This window comes from Ambystoma mexicanum, chromosome 2p (assembly GCF_040938575.1).
Source record: "Ambystoma mexicanum isolate Mex_15411 chromosome 2p, UKY_AmexF1_1, whole genome shotgun sequence".
Lineage (NCBI taxonomy): Eukaryota > Metazoa > Chordata > Amphibia > Caudata > Ambystomatidae > Ambystoma > Ambystoma mexicanum.
This window is the reverse complement of record NC_090923.1, coordinates 1305863015-1305883361: the sequence shown is the minus strand read 5'-3', so window position 1 is coordinate 1305883361 and position 20347 is coordinate 1305863015. Positions and strand designations below refer to the sequence as shown.

General features: G+C 42.8%; 1 protein-coding gene across 1 annotated transcript in view; it reads right to left on the bottom strand.

The window, feature by feature from the left end:
* Positions 1-20347, bottom strand: part of LMTK2 (lemur tyrosine kinase 2) — a 471403-nt gene that overhangs the window by 321037 nt on the left and 130019 nt on the right. Inside the window, exon 4 of the mRNA XM_069645647.1 lies at positions 2712-2785. Within this exon, the coding sequence (XP_069501748.1) occupies positions 2712-2785 (74 nt within the window). The remainder of the gene's footprint in view (positions 1-2711; positions 2786-20347) is intronic.

The following is a 20347-nucleotide window of genomic DNA, read 5'->3' as shown; positions in this document are numbered from 1 at the left end:
TCCAAAGTGTAAAAGGAGGCAGCCTCGGAACTGATGAGATCACGATGAGGTCCATCGAAAAGGATGAACAACACAGGCAGGTGGACGCAAGAAAGCAAGGGAAAATACAATGAAAGGATAAAAGACGAGGAAATTAAGCAAGTGAAATAAAAGAGGTGAGAAAAAGGAAAGAAAAAAGGAACCACAGGGAGGAAGATGGGAGGAAGGATAGCTAGGCAAAGAAGGAGATGAGAAGTCCTAAGAGAAAAAGGAAAAGAGGGGTTTAGGGGTAGACTACATCCATCTAGTGACCAAACAAGCCCACTTGAAAGTAGAAGATCAGTGATCCAACTATGGTATTCCTACTGGAGCAAACCTGGCCGAATCACTAGAAAAGGCATGCAGCCAAGCCATAAAGCCTTTGCATCTTGCACAGCACAGGACATTTTGATCACCAGGAATAGGTTGTATATGGCAACCCCAGCTCAGACAAAACTATGGTCACTAAAAGCACTATGTCTCACCCAGAAATGTAAAGTACACCCGGCAGCGCCTGCTGATACTTCAACATGCATGCAGAAAAGCCTGTTCCTTTTATTTGCGGACTGTTTCTCCAATCTTTTTACTTGAAATCATGCAAGAAAATGATCAGAGCCTCAGATATTCGATGGGAAATACATTATGCCTACACAAGTAAGCAGTGCAAGATGCGTATATACACATCTGATCGAGGGAATTCATAACAGCGAGTAATTCTTGAAACTAAACGCTGGTAATTTGGACATACCATTTCTATGTGGAGAAAAACAGTGTAACAGATGTTGGGATTTCCATTTGATAAGAATGGGGTGTGTTATTGTAAACTACAAGAATGTCTAAACATGGGCACTCTACTGACCGCATCAAATAATTCAACATGAATGCCAGAAAATATATTGCCGTCGGCAGCAAGGGTTGAAGTCATGGCACAAGGCTTTGAAATTGGAGAACACACTTGAAATCATCCTTGTTGGAAACCTAAATGTTGTAGATTGTAGATGCATAGCGGGAAGATCCTGCTGAAGCCCGAACTGCGTTTCTGGGTAAAACTGGATGTGCGTTTATTGCGAGTGCACAAATAGTCTGACATAAGCTTACGGTGTCTTTGGGCATTGGTTTTTCAACAGTGGAGAAAAAGGCTGCCGCCCCAATATCAGTGGTAAGGGGCTCCCGCTTGATAAGAGTGTCAAGTCATGCATAGAAGGGTGTGTATTAGGAGGAAGGGACCAATTTTCCCTGGATGGTATGATGCACTGTGACCACACATTGGTAGGCCTTGCTTTACTCCCCTTATACGTGGTGTACCACTAAAGGCTAGGCACACAGCGTGAAGTAAGCTTTTCCTACATTACAAGACAACTTTTAGCCACATGTTGATAGCAAACTCTTGCTTTTTTCAGATAACGCTCACTTAAAGCAGATTACTTTATCTTTAAATTTCTCAGATATGTATATATTTCTGGACTCTGAAAGAACTGATGTTATTAAGGGCTTTAGAAAAGCACATTTACTGTGGATTGGGGAAGGCATGCCATGTTTTGTGTGGGAGCTTTGATACGCTCAAAAGATTTGATGAAAACAATTTTTACCCTACAGCAGCCATTTTTTAGTACAGCTTGCTTGGTTTCTTTTTACATTTTAGAAAACTTCATGAACGTTGATGGCTAATTAAAACCTCTTCATGTATGCAATGGGACGGACGAATCTGCCTGCTATTTGTCACTGTCTCAGTGAGCAGAAAACCGATGCAATTGAAAAGAGCGAGACTTGCTGCCTACTAAAACATCCCATTCCAGAAGTCCATTGAAAACCTTACTGGCACTTCAAACTAGTAACTCAGGATTTGCTCTATGCTGTCGATCATTGGGCCCATTTAAAGACTGGAAACTGGAATCAGGTTTTATGAAGAGGCACAATGTGCATCCTATCATACGACCGCGTGATGCATTACAAGTGACAGAAGACGCCTCATGGGCTTGGAATCCATTTTTCTGTCTTTTGCAGGAATCTTGTTTGTCCCTTTTACCCCACTTTTTGTTTATATGCAAGTTGTTGTTAGATCTAAGGAGGATGTACTTGTTCCGACATTTTATTTGTAAGACTATTAGAAACATTTTGGAGGCCATGCAGAATATTTTGCGAAGTAGAGTAGCTTTTTATTTTTTTTTAACAGAGCGAATATATCAATGCCTATTAAGCGTTGGGGCAGTAAACTTGAATGCAAGTTTGAGCTACTTATATTTGAAGTTTAGCTATCTACATATAACTGTTCAACTATTTATTAAATGTTTTACTGAATTGTGTATGCATTAACGACCTGTATTCTACTCCTATATGTGCGAACCCTTGGTTAAATTCTATGCAGCTCGTATTTTATCCTAACTGTAAATGGCGAAAGCCGAATAAAGTATTACCTACATAGCTCCTTCTAGACCACACAAATAATATTTTCAGAATGCAACATTCTCTGAAGTGCAAGCAACATTTGATTCTTAATACTAGGTTTGAAGTTGGTTTACATATAAGGAAATCAATGCACACAAGTTTCAAATTGCTTTCTTGAAAGAGGACCCAAAAGGATGACATCCCATGATTTAAGAAGATCGAAAGAAATGAATAAACATGTTCAGCTTTAAGACACTTATTTTGTGGACTCGCAGTACTAAAACAGATGCAAAATAGCAAAAAGTCACCTTTCCAAAAGACCCATTTCCAATTTCCTGGATGTAACTCAGACTGTGACGTGCCACTTGAAATTTTGAAGCATCTGTTTAGAAAGAGAACATTTATTAAAAGTCTAAAATGACCAACAGTCAGTTAAAAAGGAATCTGCTCTTTGCATCATTTTACAATGTGTACAGATTCTTCAAGCAAGCTAAGTCACTAACGCATTACAATAAAGACATACCCAATAAATTAATAAGCACACGTGAAATTATTGAACGTAAACACTAGCATGCAGAAAATGTGAGGCATGTAATATCACCTGAACAAGGAAAATCGTTTCAAACAGTGTTCAAAGCACGCAAAAATCACTGTACTACAACGGTGGAAGCATAATGAACATTTAACAGTGTGTTTCAAGAAACAGCTTGACTCGAGAGTAAATCGACATTAAAAAACTGAAATATCATACGTTTCAAAGCAGGTGCGTTTTTGGAAGTGAACTGATAAAATAGTGAAACAGGAGAGGGGTGTGGGGAAGAGTAGATCCATTAAAGTGGCAGTCTTCACCCCAATTGTGGCAGTTATTTGTGACAGAAAAACGATTTAGTCACACATGTATGCCATCAGCGAATTGTAAGGGCCTATTTAAATTATAGATTGATGCTTGAATAAATTCTATTGCACAACCAGCGGCGAACGTTAGACTTCCCTTTCTTTATTAAACTACTGAAGCAGCACCATTCCCAAAACGGAAACCGGACAATTACCTAGATTTCCCAGTAACCAAGGCAAAAGCAATAGTTCAATACCAACTAACACGTGAATTCCACCCTCGCCATACAATTTATAAGGGGGGTTCTATGCTCGTCCTTTTTACTCAATAGCCCAGCACCTAAGGGGTAGTCCTGAGAAGAATCCTTTTCCTTCTCTGCTCAAGCAGCAAGCCAGGTACCCATGCCCTCGTTTTCTCTATGGTAATGCGAGTGTCTGAGTAGTCATGGTTAATTTTTGGTTTACCCTTTTGGACAATATCTGGAGCTCCGTGCTCCTCAGCAAGAATTGCCTGTAAGGCTGCCTTGGTGTTTTCTTTTCGGTCATTGCAGAACTTGCCTATGGAAGCGCAGTCTGGGTGGTGCTACGGCTCTATTGACGGTGCGTGTTCTCTGTGTTCAGTTGAAGAGCACTGGAACGAGGTGGAAGGCTCTCACAATCAATCAGGAGCCGGGCGAAGTGCATTCCATTTATAGGGGGCACTCTCTGCTCCCCCATTAGTCAAATTACGGAGAGGCACATTGTGTTTGAATACCGCACGTCGAAGCCCGAGATCCACAGTCTTGTACTGACTGGTCACTGCTGCAAGCTGATTTTATGTCTCAATGTGCAGGGGCTTTAGCCACAAAGTTGCCCTCGGTCCACTGTCCGCTCAAGTCAGCAAAGAACCCTTTGATCCAACTTGGGGGGGTGAGTGGTCCTAGTAGACCATGCAGTGGCCAAGCCTAGACACATGAAATCTGGTGAATTAGCCATTGCAGGTGGCGACCAAGATTGTCTGATGAAGTACATTGCATTTCTGGTGGCGATACAGTCTGCTCTGTAGTTTCTGATCTCTTGCTGTCCTTACAGCACAGATTGGATATCATGGAAACAAACCTGAATAACTGCAGCAAACAGCCACTGCAGAGAACGGTCCTTCAGAGACATGTACAGCAACCCCAAAGTCACCATGACTCGTCCCGTCCTCTAGAAGGAGAAGAGGCAGCAGGAGAGCAAGAGACAGCCAGAGAGAGAGACAGCGGGAGAGGAAGGGAGGAAGAATGAAAGAGGGAGGGAGAGAGAGAGACTGGTTTAGGGGGAGAGGGTCAAAAGGAAGGGGCGAGCAAAAAAGCAACAGATTCAGACCGGGAGAGAACAGGGAGGTGGGGTGGATGGAGAACATGGGGGTGTGTGCTTAGGCCAAGGGGGGCAGGCAGGGCAGCAGGGATGAGTGGGAGCAAGAGAGATTAGGAGCTTGCCCTTTTGGCCTCAGCAGAAGCCAGTGAGAACCAAGATAGTAAGGGTTACTGGTCTATCGAACACCTTGAGGTTTAGTGACTCCTGGGCTAGGGATGGGAAAAGCCCAGGGAGACATATGGCCATTAGCAAGACAATCTTCAAAATGGTTAATAAAAACCTCTGAACCATCATCGAGAGCTAGAGTGTTTTTAAGGGCATCCATGACAACTGGGTGGTTGATCGCGACTTAACATGGATGGCATTCATATTTAGAAATGTTTTGCTTCCAGGAAATGGGCTAGAATTACAGGACACGCATGCATTTCATTATTTCAATCCCTGGCAGACACCGCAGATTCTAACAGTTAAAATGGCAGGCCAATTACTGGAATTCACGAACCTGTCCATCAGGCTTTCATCAGTACCTTGGTGCTTCACTAAGGCCAGGAGTACAATGATTGCAGCACTGCGAAACACAGCATACTACATCCGGGTTGTCCAATTCAGTTCCCACAGAGTCTCTGTTGAGGGATCAGCCAGGACAACCTCTCGCACTGATTCTGGAAGCCCTTCTGTCACTGACCTCTTGGAGGATTTCTTGTCTGCTGAAGCATCCCAGGCATGTGAGAACCAGCTACTGAATTATTTATTTATTTTTTTTAAATAGCGTCCGGCACCATTACCTTTCAGGAATCCGAAATTGTGACCACCCATAGAGATGGACCATATCAATCCGAAGTCCCACGTGAAAACTGCATGTTGGCCACAGGGGCATGGCGTAGAAACCAATTTCCATACATATTTACTAGAGAGACGCTCAATAGTTCCCTTAAGTCGGAGAGATACTGGAAGGTGGGGGATAGAAGCCTTATTAAAAAGAGGGCCTGCTGCAGAATTCTCTAGGAATTTGGAAAGAAAAGTATTAAAGAGAAGGACACAAAATGAGATTTGAGGTGGCTGGATGATGTGAGAGGACAGTAAGGAGGAGGGATTTCAAGAGGGCTGGCACTAGATGCCGAGCCCAGGATGCTGGGCAAAAAGGTAGGCCCAGAAGGCTGGGCAGGGACACAAGAAAAACAACAAATCTTGGGCGGTTGGAAAAAAATCCCCAGGTGGCTGGAAAGAGCATAATATAGAGGACAGCGGGACAAGGAGGTGGAAGACAAGGAGGTGAGGATGTGGAGGAAGAAGTGGATCAGGAGGAGGTGGTAAAAGTGCAAAAGAAGGAACCGAGGGAACAGGAAACTAGGAGAAAGGAAAAGGAGTGGAAGAAGAGATAAAATAATTTGTAATAGGAATGAGAAGGGATGCCTGCACAGGCAGAGATGTGGGAGGGAGTGAAGGTGCCCCCAAAACGTCCAGCATCTGGTGGATAAGCAGAGTCGAGTGGAGGTAAGAGCACGAAGAGATCAAATGGTGAAAGGTGATCAGAGTAAAAGAGTGCAGGGAAAGATTCCCTGGGAGCAAGTGTTTTCCAAGTAATGTGTGTTCTGGGGTAGATGGACAGCCACAGCCTGGTGAGGGGGTTCAGGTTTAGTACAGGATAAACAGCCCCACCCTCTGAGACCCCAGCCAACCTGCTAAAAACCGCAGCTGTCTCGAAGCCTGCAGTTGGGGACCCTTATATTCCTTGCAGTGGTCATTCCCCTTTGAACAGTGGTGATTTGCAACCCCTTGACCAAGGCCTCAAGTGAAGGAGAAGTAGACATCACAGAAGGGACTTGGAAAAAGTATTGAGGCGAGAAATAAGTATTGAGGATAATAAACACCTCAGACTTGGATTATCCTCCTCTATGGATTGCTGTGCATGTGGAACCAGACTTCGACTGGTTAAATTCAAATCTGACTTAGAGGTTCATTTATTGCATTTGAGAAGACGTGATACTGCCATTTTGTTGGTCACTTGTTTGCTTAATTGTTTCAGCCTGAATAAAAGCCATCTTTCTGCAGTTTAATTCCTTGTATTGTTCATTTTCAAATAAAACAACTTTAAATTGCCCCTTCTACATGAGTCTTGGATTCACCTAGGCTTCGTGCAAAGGATACTTTGGATTATATCTGTGATGATTTATCGGAGGGGGTCAGAGTTCAAGACCTTGAGACAACCCGAATATCTAGTTGAAAAACACCCAATCTGGTTGATGAGGTATGAGACAGTGTCTTTTTTTGTAAGTGCTGCAATTATGGTTCAGACCCTGTGCTGCTGAACTTTTGAGAAGGGACACATTTGCAGTCTCATGCGTAACCACCCCATCCAGGGTTGCAGGGGAATGGGGGAAATACAGGGTGTGAAATTCAAAACCACTGGTGGTCCAAGATCTCAGACCAGTCTAGATTCGGGCATTCGCTAGGGATGGGGCACTGCCAGGCAAAGTAGTCAGTGGTCCACTGACCTGAAAAAGGCATATTGCCCCTTAATGTGATCAAATGGTCATTAGGTTTGGCAACAAAGTGCTCACCAGTCATGACTGGTTGATACTGTACATAGGAAGATTTTTGAAAATAAAAAACCCATGAAATTCAGTGAACAACTATGTTAAAGGGATGCTGTGATTGCAGCGCAAAGAAACAAAATCCTAAAATAAAACCCTACCAAACTCACCTCTTCACATTATGACAGTGAAACCATGGAATATCTGTCCAGTTGTTTATAAAACAACCATAACTGCACCACCTTTTTTAAAACCACCATAACTCTACCATTCTGCGTGCCCTGCTAATAATGCCACATGTACTAATGCAGAGACCATGTAGGTAACTAAACTTTGAAAGACCACGAAAAATTCATAATTTAAAAAGATAGAAATAGCTTATAATTTTAGATTATGCAGAGGAAAACTACAGAAAAACTAATTGTAAAAATTAAACAGAACGCCTTAGTTTCCAGAGGCATAACCATATGGAGAGGCATCACGATCAGTGCATGGCAGTTGCAGAGTTGTGGTTTTATAATGGTGGCGCAGATTTGGATGCCTTAAAAAGCATAACAGGAAATTCATTTTAGGTTTTGTTTTCTTGCGCTGCACCCATAACATCCCTTTGACAAAACTCACTGAATCAGTCCATCTCCCTGCAACCATCTCTTCCTATGGGCAAAGTATTGCTGTGCTGCGAAAGCGACAGTGTATATTCAGGGCTAAATCTTACTGTGAATAGGAAATTGCAAAAAAAGACTTCCCGTTATAAAAAGAATTCTCCGTCGGTAAATTTCACCCAATTTGCCAGACCCTCGATTGTGCCCAATGTGAACACTCGTGTCAAATTTGGCATAATTATACAAATCTTTTCATGCCAAAAAACAAAACATCTTTTTGCACTCATATCCTACCCAAACAAATCAAATATGGGATAACATGCTTTGTACATGCTTTCACCAGTAAAAGTCCACAACATGAAGCAATAGACACAGAATATACACATCAGTTTCCAAACCGCACTAGCAAATAATTCAAACCGTTGCACCACTAGAGCATAACATCTTGCATCTAGACAAACAGACTGGTTTAATGCAAGATCTTTATTGTATCATACGATGTATAGATCACATGGTAACCTTTTTGTGCAAGCTACTTGCAGGTCGGTATCGACGCATCAGATAGCTTCTTGGGGAAAGCAGTAGCATGCTGACAGTCAGGCAGACTCCTGGGTTCTCGGTACACATCTAAAACAAACTTGCTACAGAGCTCTCCTGAAGACCAGCCCCACCACCACCACCACCGAAACCCAGATTTTCACCAAACAGGCTGCTACAGATTTACGTCAAATTATTTGGTATTAAACTGGTCTATTGCACCATTTAGAGGGTAGCTGGGGACAGTGGAATTAGTGCATATACAAAAATTTCAAAAGGGATACTGGACCACAGGGTAGGATTTAAAGGATACTCAACTCTTTTAAAATGTTCTCTACTTTACTAGTGATCAAGTGATTTTGTGAAGCCTGTATAAAAGATTTCTTGGTGGCTATTATGAATATCCAGTCAAGAGAAGCAACAGCAAAGGATCAAAATACAAAAGTAAAGCAAGCATGGATATGGTAGGAATAGAAAAACCTAACCTCGTAGGAAATCTGTTACTAAAACATGACGTAAACTGGATCAAAAACAATATGTAAACTAGGTAAATACAAATATCCCTTCCCGATCCACACTTGTATACACCTCAGTGCAAGCAACACTCAACCACAAGCCCTGTAGGCTGGTTTCAGCCTGCTGAATTTAAGGCCATATCCCTGGTGCATTGTAAATCTGGCAAGTAAAACTATACAAAACGAATCTATTAAGTGAGGTTAGTCAAGGGCATACTCAGCAACACTACCAACCCACAGACATTCTCAAAACACACATGACCACCATCATCATCATCTACGTCTTCAAGTGGCAGCTGCACCGAACCTACAAGCAACTTGCACTCGTTTAGGTGGGGACATTCAATATCCATAATCTGTAGAAACCGCTACAGTAGTCATTTGCTCTATATGAGATGCGTGTCAATTTTATGAAGCGGCACACCCCACCAATACAATCTTGTAGACAAAAAACATTTACACTACACCCATGCCAAAGCATCCAATGCCACACAAATACACCAACAATGCAACTAAAACCACTAAAGTATGCCTTAAAAAAAAAAACGACAATGCCAACACACTCTCCTCCCACAACAACTAGGACATACAATTGTTCCACAACCATGTTGGTTGGATATGCCACCTTACCAAGTCCCCAAGTCACAATCCAAAAAGCAATATTAGACATGCGTAGAGTGTTGTATGAATACTATTGCTGTGGCCAAAGAAAACGCAATGGCAAACTGTCGCAAAACGAATTAACATTACAAAAGGTAATGTACAAGACAAATGCTTCATGTGCACGTATTCATCAGCAAGTCCATTAGGAATGTTTTTCTGCAGTACTTGCACTGAAGCCACACTTGCTGTGGGAAGGTTGAAGTGAAGCCTCACTCCACCCTGTGAACCTGGCCACATAGCCGACTCTGACCTAGGTGCGTTTTTCTCCAGCATGTGAAATTGCATTGTGAAACCTGGGCCTTTTCCCCCCACTTACAGGATTCACAGACTTGGATGCGTTTGTTCTCCAGTATTTAAAATTTGCATTGAAAGTTGTACCGTTCTGCGATTCTACCTCCTAGCATAGCATTAATCTAGCTAACTTTCTCGACCGTTATCTAAGCCCCTGTCATCTTGTCCAATTGTCTAATTCTGTCTCGTCTGCTTGCACCCGTCCCCTCCCACACCTTGTCTCCTCTCCCTACCAGGGTGCTCTTCGTCTCTCCCATCTCATCCAACTGCTTCTCTATCGACTATCCTGCTCTCCAACCCAGGCCTCCCTATCGCTGATACCTATACCAGTGCCTCCTCCAGACAGACCCTCATCGACATCCTCTTTGCTGTTCCCTCACCAGACCTATGGACTCTTCATATGGTCTCAGTACTCTCTCCTTTCTCTTGTCCTCCCATTAATGGTGGCACCCGGTGGGAGGCCCTCCTGACCTCCTTCCACTCCTCTAAGGTCATCATTAATGTTAACCTGAATGGCATAGTCTTGGTCCAAGACCCTCAAGCCAACCTTCTCTTTGATAGACGCTTCCCGTGCCTCAATTTCTTGTCTTCTCCTGCTGTCCCTCGATGTCCTCGGTCTCACCAAGACAGGGTTCATGGCCAGCCCTGTCACAAGCTTTGACTCTCCTCCCTGATGGCTACAAGATCTTCTCTGCGCCTAGATACAAACGCTCCGGGTCGGGGGGGAGATGTATCCCTGAGTGAGAGATAGCGAGAGAGATATATATATATATATATATATATATATATATATATATATATATATATATATATATATATATATATATATATATATATCCCCCCCATACTATGGTTACCATCTATCGGCCACCTGGTCAGATCTCCCCCTTCCTCCGAGTGGGCCGACCTCTCCTCTTCCCTCTTAGCCTCAACCACTAAACTCCTCCTTCTTGGAGACTAACATCCACCTGGGTGCTTCCTGTCCTTCCTCGGGAATCTCACGACCTCCGATTCTCTCCCACTCTCTATTCTCCCCTCTGGCCAGACTCACTGTGCAGGGCACACCTTGGATGATCTGATCTCTTCAGACCTTCCCCTTTCTATCGCTCTCACCACTCCTCTATCTTGGAGTGATCACTTTCTCCTTTCCTCCCAGCTCACTCTCCCGACCCCGCAGGCCAAGCCAACTCCAGCACTGCCACCTACATTCTCGGTTATCCAACCCATGAAGCATGTGTCAGTTGAGCCTTTCGCTGCCACCGCCCCCCGCCCTCCTACGGCCTTGGCTGACTCACACCACGACACAGCCCTCCCCATGCTCCACTCTGCTTTATCGGATACTCTCAATGTTCTTGCCCCAGTCATGAGGATCCGCTTGAAGCCCAAAGCCAAGTGAAACTCTTGGTATGACTCTGACCGTGTCACCTTTAAACGCAAGTGCAGGGTGGCTAAGAGGAAATGGCATACTTCTGGTCTTTCCTCTGACAAACTGGCCTGCAGCCTGCTCCAAAAGGCAATACCAGCTCTGTCTGCACCAAGAAGAGAGCCCACATCTCTGCAGCATCTAACAACTCGGCCAAACTCTAAAATCTGCAAGGAGCTGGCCAATCCTGCTGCAGTCTCTACCTGTCCTATCCCTTTCCCAGGCCCTCTGCACGGACCTGGCTTCTCATTTAATCTCTAAAACTCAGGACATCCTGTCCTCTCCTTCTCCCCTTCCTCCCTCTACCCCTTCTTCGGCCACCTCTCCTCCCTCCTTCTCTGCCTTTCCCTTGTTCTCCACAGACGAGGTTTCCAGACAAGTCTGATCTATGAAAGTCTTGTCAAAACAGGGTCACCCCTGTTCCTCCAAAACCATCAAGGACCACATGGACACCCTGGCTCCTACTCTGGCTGACTTCTGCAACCACTCCTTCGCCACTGGATTCTTCCCTTCCCTCTTGAAGCACTCCCTTGTGCAACCTCTTAAGAAACCCTCTGCCGACCCTTCCTGCCCTGCCAACTATCGCCCTATCTCCATCACTCCTTTCCTGGGCTAACTCCTTCAGAGCTGGCAGAAGCACGGAAACTGCTCTCCTGACCACCCATGAAGACCTGCTCTCCAACCATGATTCCAACACCCCCCTGTGTCCTCCTCTTACTTGATCTCTCTTCTGCCTTTGACGTGGTCAACCATGCTATCCTGCTCAACAGTCTCCAAGAGAACTTCTTTCCTCTCCAATCGTCCCTCCCAGGTCCAACTTGGGTCCTTCCTCTCCTCTATCTCTACTTGTGGGGTTCCCCAAGGGTCTAACCTCTCTCCCTGGCTGTTCAACCAATACCTTGCACTTCTTGCCCACCGCATTGCAGCTCTCTGCCCCAACTTTCAGTGCTATATGGACGACAATCAACTCATTTTCAGGCTCCCTTCGGCCTCTCTCATGTGTCTGTCTGCTATGCAGGAGTGGTGAGCCGCCAACGATTCCTGCCTTAATGCCAGTAAGACAGATTCTCCTCAGCACACCTGCTCCCTCCTTTCCTGTCACTCTGTCCAGCCTCTCTTGGCCCTCTTCCTGCTCCCACCTGCAAGGCTAAAATTCTTGGGGTCATCTTCGACTCCATACTCTCCTTCTCTCATTACATCTGACATCTCCAAGTCGTCACACTACCAGCTGCACCTCAGAGGTATTCTTCCTTTCCTTCCCCCAGAAGGTCAGGGTCTCCAAAGTTCTGGTTCTCTATATGCTGGACTACTGCAACAGGCTTTTTAAATCTGCCTGCTTCTACTCTATGCAACTCATCCAAAACAGGACTGGTCCTTGGCCTCAAGCCTTAGGATCGTATCTCTCCAGGACTGAAATCACTGCACTGGCTCCCTGTGGCGCGAGGATTAAGTTTATAACTCTCTGCATTGTCCATAAGGCCTTATGGGGCCTGGAGCCTCAATACCTTCAACTCACTCTCCCTAAATATCTTCCTTCTCAAGCTCTTTGCTCATCCACCTCCAACTCCCTCAGGGTCAGTCGCTTCTCCAAGCAATGAGTTGGTGTAGATCTCTTTCCTCTGCTAGGGCCTCTCTCTGGAACAGCCTCCCTGAAACTTGAGAACCATCTCCGGTTCTGGAAGCACCTCAAGACCTTCCTCTTTGCTTCTGCTTTCTCTCCTCCTCTCCCTTGCTGATCTCCTGGTTGAAACTGAAATTGAACTTGTTTACCTGGCTATCCTCTGATCTCGGCCCAGGTCGCCTCACCGCCAGTTGCACACCTGCACTGCCCCCCTGGCAACCCTGCCGTCGGGAACTGTTTCTGTATCCCTACACCCCCTACCAGCACTTGACACCCGATGTCTGACCTTGCACTTGCCACCAGCTGGCCGCACATTTTATTTATGGTCTTATTTAAATTCATTTTTTACGGTCATTTTATGTACTGCACTGCCCCATTCCCCCCGCACTTCTCTCCCCCCCTGCGCGATCTCAATGTCACTTGGCCTAGTAAGATCGCCGTCTCAGTCTTCCCTCTGTTCCCCCTCCCTTGCCTCGTCGTGCCTTGAAACACTTGTGTATAGGCGCGTTATAAATGCCATATCATATCAAGGTTAACTTGGGGAATGTGTAAAATATCAAAGGCCCAACAGTCATTAAATATGCTGCTACAAGCCTATGGTAAACTTAAACATATGAATTCAATAAACAAGATCACATTTTCAAAATCAAAACGGTTCACATGGGTACACTGAACCAAAAACAGAACACAATCGACTAAAAACAATACAGAGCCATAAACACTACAAATGGAATTACATTTCATCCACATAGTCCAAAACTATTAGTTCCTTTAATGATGGCACCGCACTCACTTCATCTGTGGATGTACAATAACACCAGACCTGCCTAAAATCACTTCTCTCGCTATTCAAGAATCATCATTTTGTAAGTGGGAAAAAAATCTAAATATATACTCCATTGCCCCTCACCACCCCCAAAAAAGGACTTGTGAGGAAGGGAGTCTGCATGAACATAAAACACTGAAAGGTTAGAAAAATTCCCTTACTAAAGCAGTAGTTAACCTCTTGCTCACCCAGCATGGGTCAGAGCTATCAGGGGATGGCAAGTTATGACTGGAGTACCTTGTGCGATTGTTGAGAGAATCTCATACAGTTCAGTGGTTCACATATAGATTTAAGTTCAACTGAGCGGGTTAAGTACAAAGATATACCCATCAGGTGTATCCCTCATTCGCACAACTAAAACACTTATTCTTACCAGACGTATAACCCGTATTCCTTTCCAGACTAAGTGTGATGGCCAAAGCAAAGCCCCTCCAAACCTATCATTACATAGATAGAGAAAATATTAAGCAGAGGCCACGTTGCATCCACAATCAATGAGCTGCTGAACAAAAAGAATCCAGTCAACTATTGAACACAAAAAGGGAACACAAACTATAGATTGATAACTCACAATGGCAAGGCACTGAACAATTTAGTCACTAGCCAGAAGAAGAAAAAAAAATATAAAAGTATCATGCAGGTATTCTTCCTCCAAACCTATTCTAGCATTGAAATTCAGAAATATGGGAAGATGTGACATATGTGATCAATAACTAAAAATCCAACCCTTTTTCGGTTCCGATTTGAAATAATGCTCATCTTTGAAACATAAATAGCCCTAACTGCACGCTTACATGCATTTGCATCAAAGGCATAATTGTAACTCAGTGGCCTACTATTTTGGACGGTTTCCACGTGCTGGACCATGAGGGTCGTCAAGACCCAAATCTTCCCTTTAATAACGTGTCTTCACAATAGGATTTGGGCAATTTGATTCATAATAATTTTGCAAGCACAAAAACATTTTTTGGAAAACTTCTATTCATCTGTCATAAAAGGCTGTCCTCAGAATGGAAAAACATTGACTTTATTCAGTTCCATTTCAGGGCAGGTTTTTTAATTTAAAAAGACCCCCACTCATCCCTGGTAGATTTGTCTTCTGGGGGTGGGAATACTTGGTATAGTTGGAACCTACAGTCCTCGCATCTACTTTTTCATTTTGGTTTTCTTTTTTTCTTGATGTTGATAACTAACAGTTTTTGTGCGTTTAATACACAGTGGTGATCCTAGATAAATCCTTCACTTCTTTAGGATAGATCGCACTGTACTCTGGCACATTGCATTACAATGTGCCAGTGCAGTGTTATGATAAGCTGTGTTATGATAAGCCGACCGGTTTCTGTGGTAAAAGACCACTTTCATCAGGGCTGTAACAGCTTAACCACTTGTATTGCTGTCGGAATTTTTTGAGGCTGAATGTAGCTTCTTTTCATCCAAATGGACCAAACCTCCACTCTCAGTGTCTTCTCTGCCTAGGAAGGTCCTTGGTGATAACAAAACACCATATTTGCAAAAACAGGATTTCATAAACACTTAACTTAGTCGCTACTAAAGAAGTTCTGCTCAAGTCCACACACCAAAAGAACGTGTTCCTTCATAAAAGTATTACAATGTCACAGCCTACTGATCAAAAGCACATTTGGTACAACAAATCCTTAAAGTGAACCTTGATGGGTCGTATCACATTACTTTCACTTCACGAAAATCCACATTCATCCAATCAGAAGCACTATATTATCAAAATATAAAACGCCAGTCTCTTTACTGGTCAAATTAAAGGCATGGTCTAGTAAAAAATTTTATTTAAAAAATAGATCGGCAACAAATACTAGCATTCTCTTTTTTAAAACTTCCTATGTAAAATTTTGAGCTATTCAAGCTCAAAATTCGCAAAAGCAAGCACATGGGCGCATCCATTTTGTGAAATGGATGCCCTCCTGTGCTGGCTTTTGCGGCACTAATGAAGGAAAAGCCAGCCAGCTGTAGTAAACAAAAGCTACCGCTGGGTGGCTTTCCCTTCATTAGTGCTGTACGCGGGGACGGGGACGGGAGACCAGAGCAGGAAAGCTGCATCTGAATCTCGGTAAGTGCTATTTATTTAAAAAAAAAAAAAAAAATAAGCACTAGCTGCGGTTTTTTTTCTAAGTTTTCCGGGCTGGAGGAGCCCGGAAAACTTAGAAATAAAACCGCAGCTTTAAAAACATTGTATTTATGTTTGCGGTCGCTTTTGAAGCGACCGCAAACATAAATACAAGGTTGGTGTTGGAAAACGCTGCGGTTTTTCTTTCCAAGTTTCTCAGGCTCCTCTGGCAGGGGAGCACCGGAGACCCAAAGTGAAAGCCACAGCAGGCAGAAGCACAATGCGGTTGTGTTTAAATGCCGCGTAGCGTTTCTGCCTACAGCTGATTTCCCATGTGGGGCTCTCGGAGAGCCCCAAATGGGAAATGCTAAATGCTGCGTTGTTTCTGCCTGAGAAACTTGGAAAGAAAAACCGCAGCGTTTTCCAACACAATAACGTTGTATTTATGTTTGCGGTTGCTTCAAAAGCGACCGCAAACATAAATACAATGTTTTTAAAGCTACGGTTTTATTTCCAAGTTTTCCGGGCTCCTCCAGCCCGGAAAACGTAGAAAAAAAAAACCCAGCTAGTGCTTATTTTTTTTTTTTAAATAAATAGCACTTACCGAGATTCAGCTGCAGCTTTCCTGCTCTGGTCTCCGGTCCCCGTCCTCCGCGTACAGCACTAATGAAGGGAAAGCCACCCAGCGGTAGCTTTTGTTTACTACAGCTGGCTGGCTTTTCCTTCATTAGTGCCGCAAAAGCAAAAGCCAGCACAGGAGGTCATCCATTTCACAAAATGGATGCGCCCATGTGCTTGCTTTTGCGAATTTTGAGCTTGAATAGCTCAAAATTTTACATAGGAAGTTTTAAAAAAGAGAATGCTAGTATTTTTTTTTATGTTGCCCATCTATTTTTTAAATACATTTTTTTACTAGACCATGCCTTTAACCTTTTCTACAGCAACACACCACTAAAAGCCAGTCCTATTGCACAGCATTTTATAATCTGCATATACACAGATCTTTATTACACACACAACCAACAAACTATTTAACATTATGAAGAAAATAGCCAAATAATTATAAACCTCGAGGCTTCAAAACAAATTTTAAAACCCAATTCACACACAATGTATACTATAGCTTAAGAAATTAAGGGAATCAGTTTTGTTTTTTAGAAAGATGAAAAATGTAATTCTATAAATGCTGGGAATGCCAATATTAACATGTACCCCGTTAGCAAACGGTAAACATTAACCCTAAATAGAATTTCAGCCCAACATTAAAAACAACTTTTCTGGAACTTTAACTCACCCTCGCAACTGGCAAATAAATATCAGAAGATGTGTGTAGCTTTACAATGTACCAATGTACACTAAAAACAAAACGTAGCAAAGATGCAATAACTGACAAAGTTTCTAGAAAGTGTACTTTATTTACTTGTTCTAGAATGTGGAGTGTCTCCTTTCACAGTGCAATCCTGAATGAAGCAGGAGATCGCCTCTGCTGCTACGATGGCCCTTTTGTGGGGATCTTTTGCCTGTAATTTAAATTAGAAGGGGCTCGCTCCTTTGGAGACCAAAAATGCTAACCCTTAGTGACACTTGGTTTTGAATTTCTAAAAGATACTGTACAAGAACTCCTACCTTTAAGCAGTGGTTTTGGTATGCGAACCGAAGTAGTTTGCCATTAGACAGCTTCTGTGAAATGTTCTTTTTTCACAAATCTGTTTTCAATTCTAATCTGGACATCGCTCTCTATCTGGCTCTATGAATTACAGAGAGAGGTGGTCAGGACAGACTACTTATGTATTTACCGTATAGTGGCGTTTCATACGCTTACCTATATTGAAACAGGGCGATCTTGCCATTGACAATCCAACCGGATTGCACTGTGAAAGGAGACACTCCACTTTCTAGAACAGCTAAATAAAATACACTTTCTAGAAACGATAGTGTCAGTATCCCAGAAGAACGAAAGCAATTACAGCTTCCGCCTCTCTTTCTATGCTCTTTCAACAGTTACACCACTCTGAGCAAACGGAAGACTCCAAATAGGACAACTGTATAAATAATATGTGATAAGTGTTTAATTGCTAATGCAACTAAAGTGACAATTCTCCTGATGAATGTTCAGCAAATTATCGAAGAGAACAGAAACATGTTGAGTGCCACCTTTTGGTAATAGATGTGACCAGAATGACACAGAAGACCCAATTATAGGGTACAGACATAAGATTGCAAGTGCTTCTGTGGTTGTCCACAGTGAAAAGTGTACATTCACTGAACATCATCCCCCTACATTGAGGATATATTGTCACAATTAGTATTTGTTTTTTAATCATTTGTGTCTTGTAAATTGTGTCAAAACAAACTAACTTTTGTTGCATTTTTAGACATTAAATAAATTGAAATTCTATTTTCCGAGATACTAAAGACCCTCTATGCTATTGGTCTAACTGTTGAAGGTTTTACTAACTACCTTATATTGCACTTATATCTTACTGCCCCAAAACAAGGTAGAGTTCCCACCTCAGGTGGATTTTTGGGATTCCCCTTTGATACTTAGCAAGGCTTCATACGTTCGTTCACACTGTTCTCTTTATATGTTTAAGTCTTATCACGCTTAATATGATTACAAGATTCCTCGCGATTCCTGCTAGGTTATTAAAATAAGAGCTAAAAGTTCCACAGTGCAGGCATTGCTTCACATGGGCCAACCATTGGATAGACAGGATATTGTTTTGAGAGCCAGATATGTGGTTCAGTATTAGCTTTGTCAGGACAGCCAGGTCATTTGCCCCAACTCTCAGCCAAAGCCTGACTGTCGCCAGCTGAAATTTGCCTTCAAGAAATGTCACGTCCAAATCTATGTGAGCTGCATACGTTTGGGTAGAAGGAGGTAGAACTGGGATGTTTTTCAAAAAATGCATTTCCTTGTATGCATAAAAGAGCCATTGCTATTCCACAATTACCAGCTCCATATAGTGCAACTAGCTTTAGTTTTGCCTATATACACAAATCATCATCATCATCAGTATCTGTTGTGCTTTGTAGGTTTCTGCAAACCTCAGTATACCCCCGATGGAGGGGGCATCCTAAGAGCCTGTTTCTCCAAATGTGATGTATATCAAGAACTGAATGCTACTCCAAAATAATCAGTTCTATCCGCAGTCTACTGTGGTTTTCAATCTATCCAAAAAGGATAGTGACTTTCCCTTTTTTTGATTACACCTGGCTAACAGTTCAATCCTGTAATCCACTCATGAAGTTTGTATAGCCATCTATAAAACTTTACAGAGACAGAGGGGTCCTAGCCAACAGGACTGCAACGTTGGTGAAACCTTGCCAAACGCTTGCTTCTATATTAAACCAATTAGTGCAATGCCCATCAGCCCCTGAACGATATACTACATTAGCCATGCGGACACAGGTTAGAACATGGACCAGATCTTCCGGGTAATTCATGTTCCAAAGACACTGCCACAACTTCCCCAAAATGACTTAATTGAAGGTGATGTTCATGAACGCCATAAAAAGGGTCTCTTTGTTCAGATATATAAAATTAGAAAGGATTCGATATAAATGTAATATCAATTCAGTCATACCCATGCCATCTGTAAAAAATAAGATCGGCATCTACTAGGATCTTGCCCCCATCAGCCCACTATTGTAGACTTCCAAGCAAGCCATCTTCCAAAGATTGTAAATTGTGAATGAAGATTGTGAATCAAGAAGGGAGATTGGATGATCCGTACTGCAGAGGCCTCTCCATTTCCCATCTTGAAAACTAAGTATAATGGCGTGAAGCCATGATTTCAGAAAGGAGCCCTGCTCAAATCATATGCTTAAAAAGGATAATTGAAATTGGCGCCCAGAATACCTCCAGGGAATGGCATAAATATGCTGGAATAGCATCAGGTCCAGGAATTCCCTCCCCAACTTGTTTCTGTAAAGCTGATGAAATGTAAGTAAAACATTTTATGGGAGCTAAAGTCCTCTGCACTAATGGCTGTTACACCATTATTCTTTATCAGTGATGCCATAAAGGGTAGAGAAATGTTTGCTGTATCTGGCATTGTTACAATTTGACTGTTACCCTTAGGATCATGATTTACTAATTCACAGAAAGGCACAGTATTAGAACTAGAAAATGATTGGCAAGACCTCCAACTGCAGCCATCAAAGCTAATTTCCTTTCTGCTATAGCCTTTTTGCATTCCACACTAGCTTTCACTATTCTAGCTTTGTTGTGAATCTCAAATGTCGGAACATTCATAAGGTTTCGTTTTGCCGTTTGCATGTGTTATTAAACCGGGTAGCCCTCACTGCGGGCTTCTGTTTTGAGATCACCTTATAAAAGTTTGATGCGATTTTGGACATTAGTTATTAGTAATATGTTAACACTGTAGTCAACTGTTTAGCCAATTTGAATAATCATTACCAATACTAGAATCCCAACAGAAAGTTTGCCCATTTGAAGACAACCACATTATGAATGTGCTGAGCGTTTATCATTTCATTACTTATGCATTTATAGCTAAAATAAATACGGCTAAATCCCTGAAGTCCAGCAGAGTACTAATTTCCGTACCACTATTCCATCTGGTGAGAGAAATGCAAAACAATCTATTGTAGTCTTACCATTCTGACGAATAAGTGTAATTCCCTGGTATTGCTGTGGTGTACGCCTCCCATCAA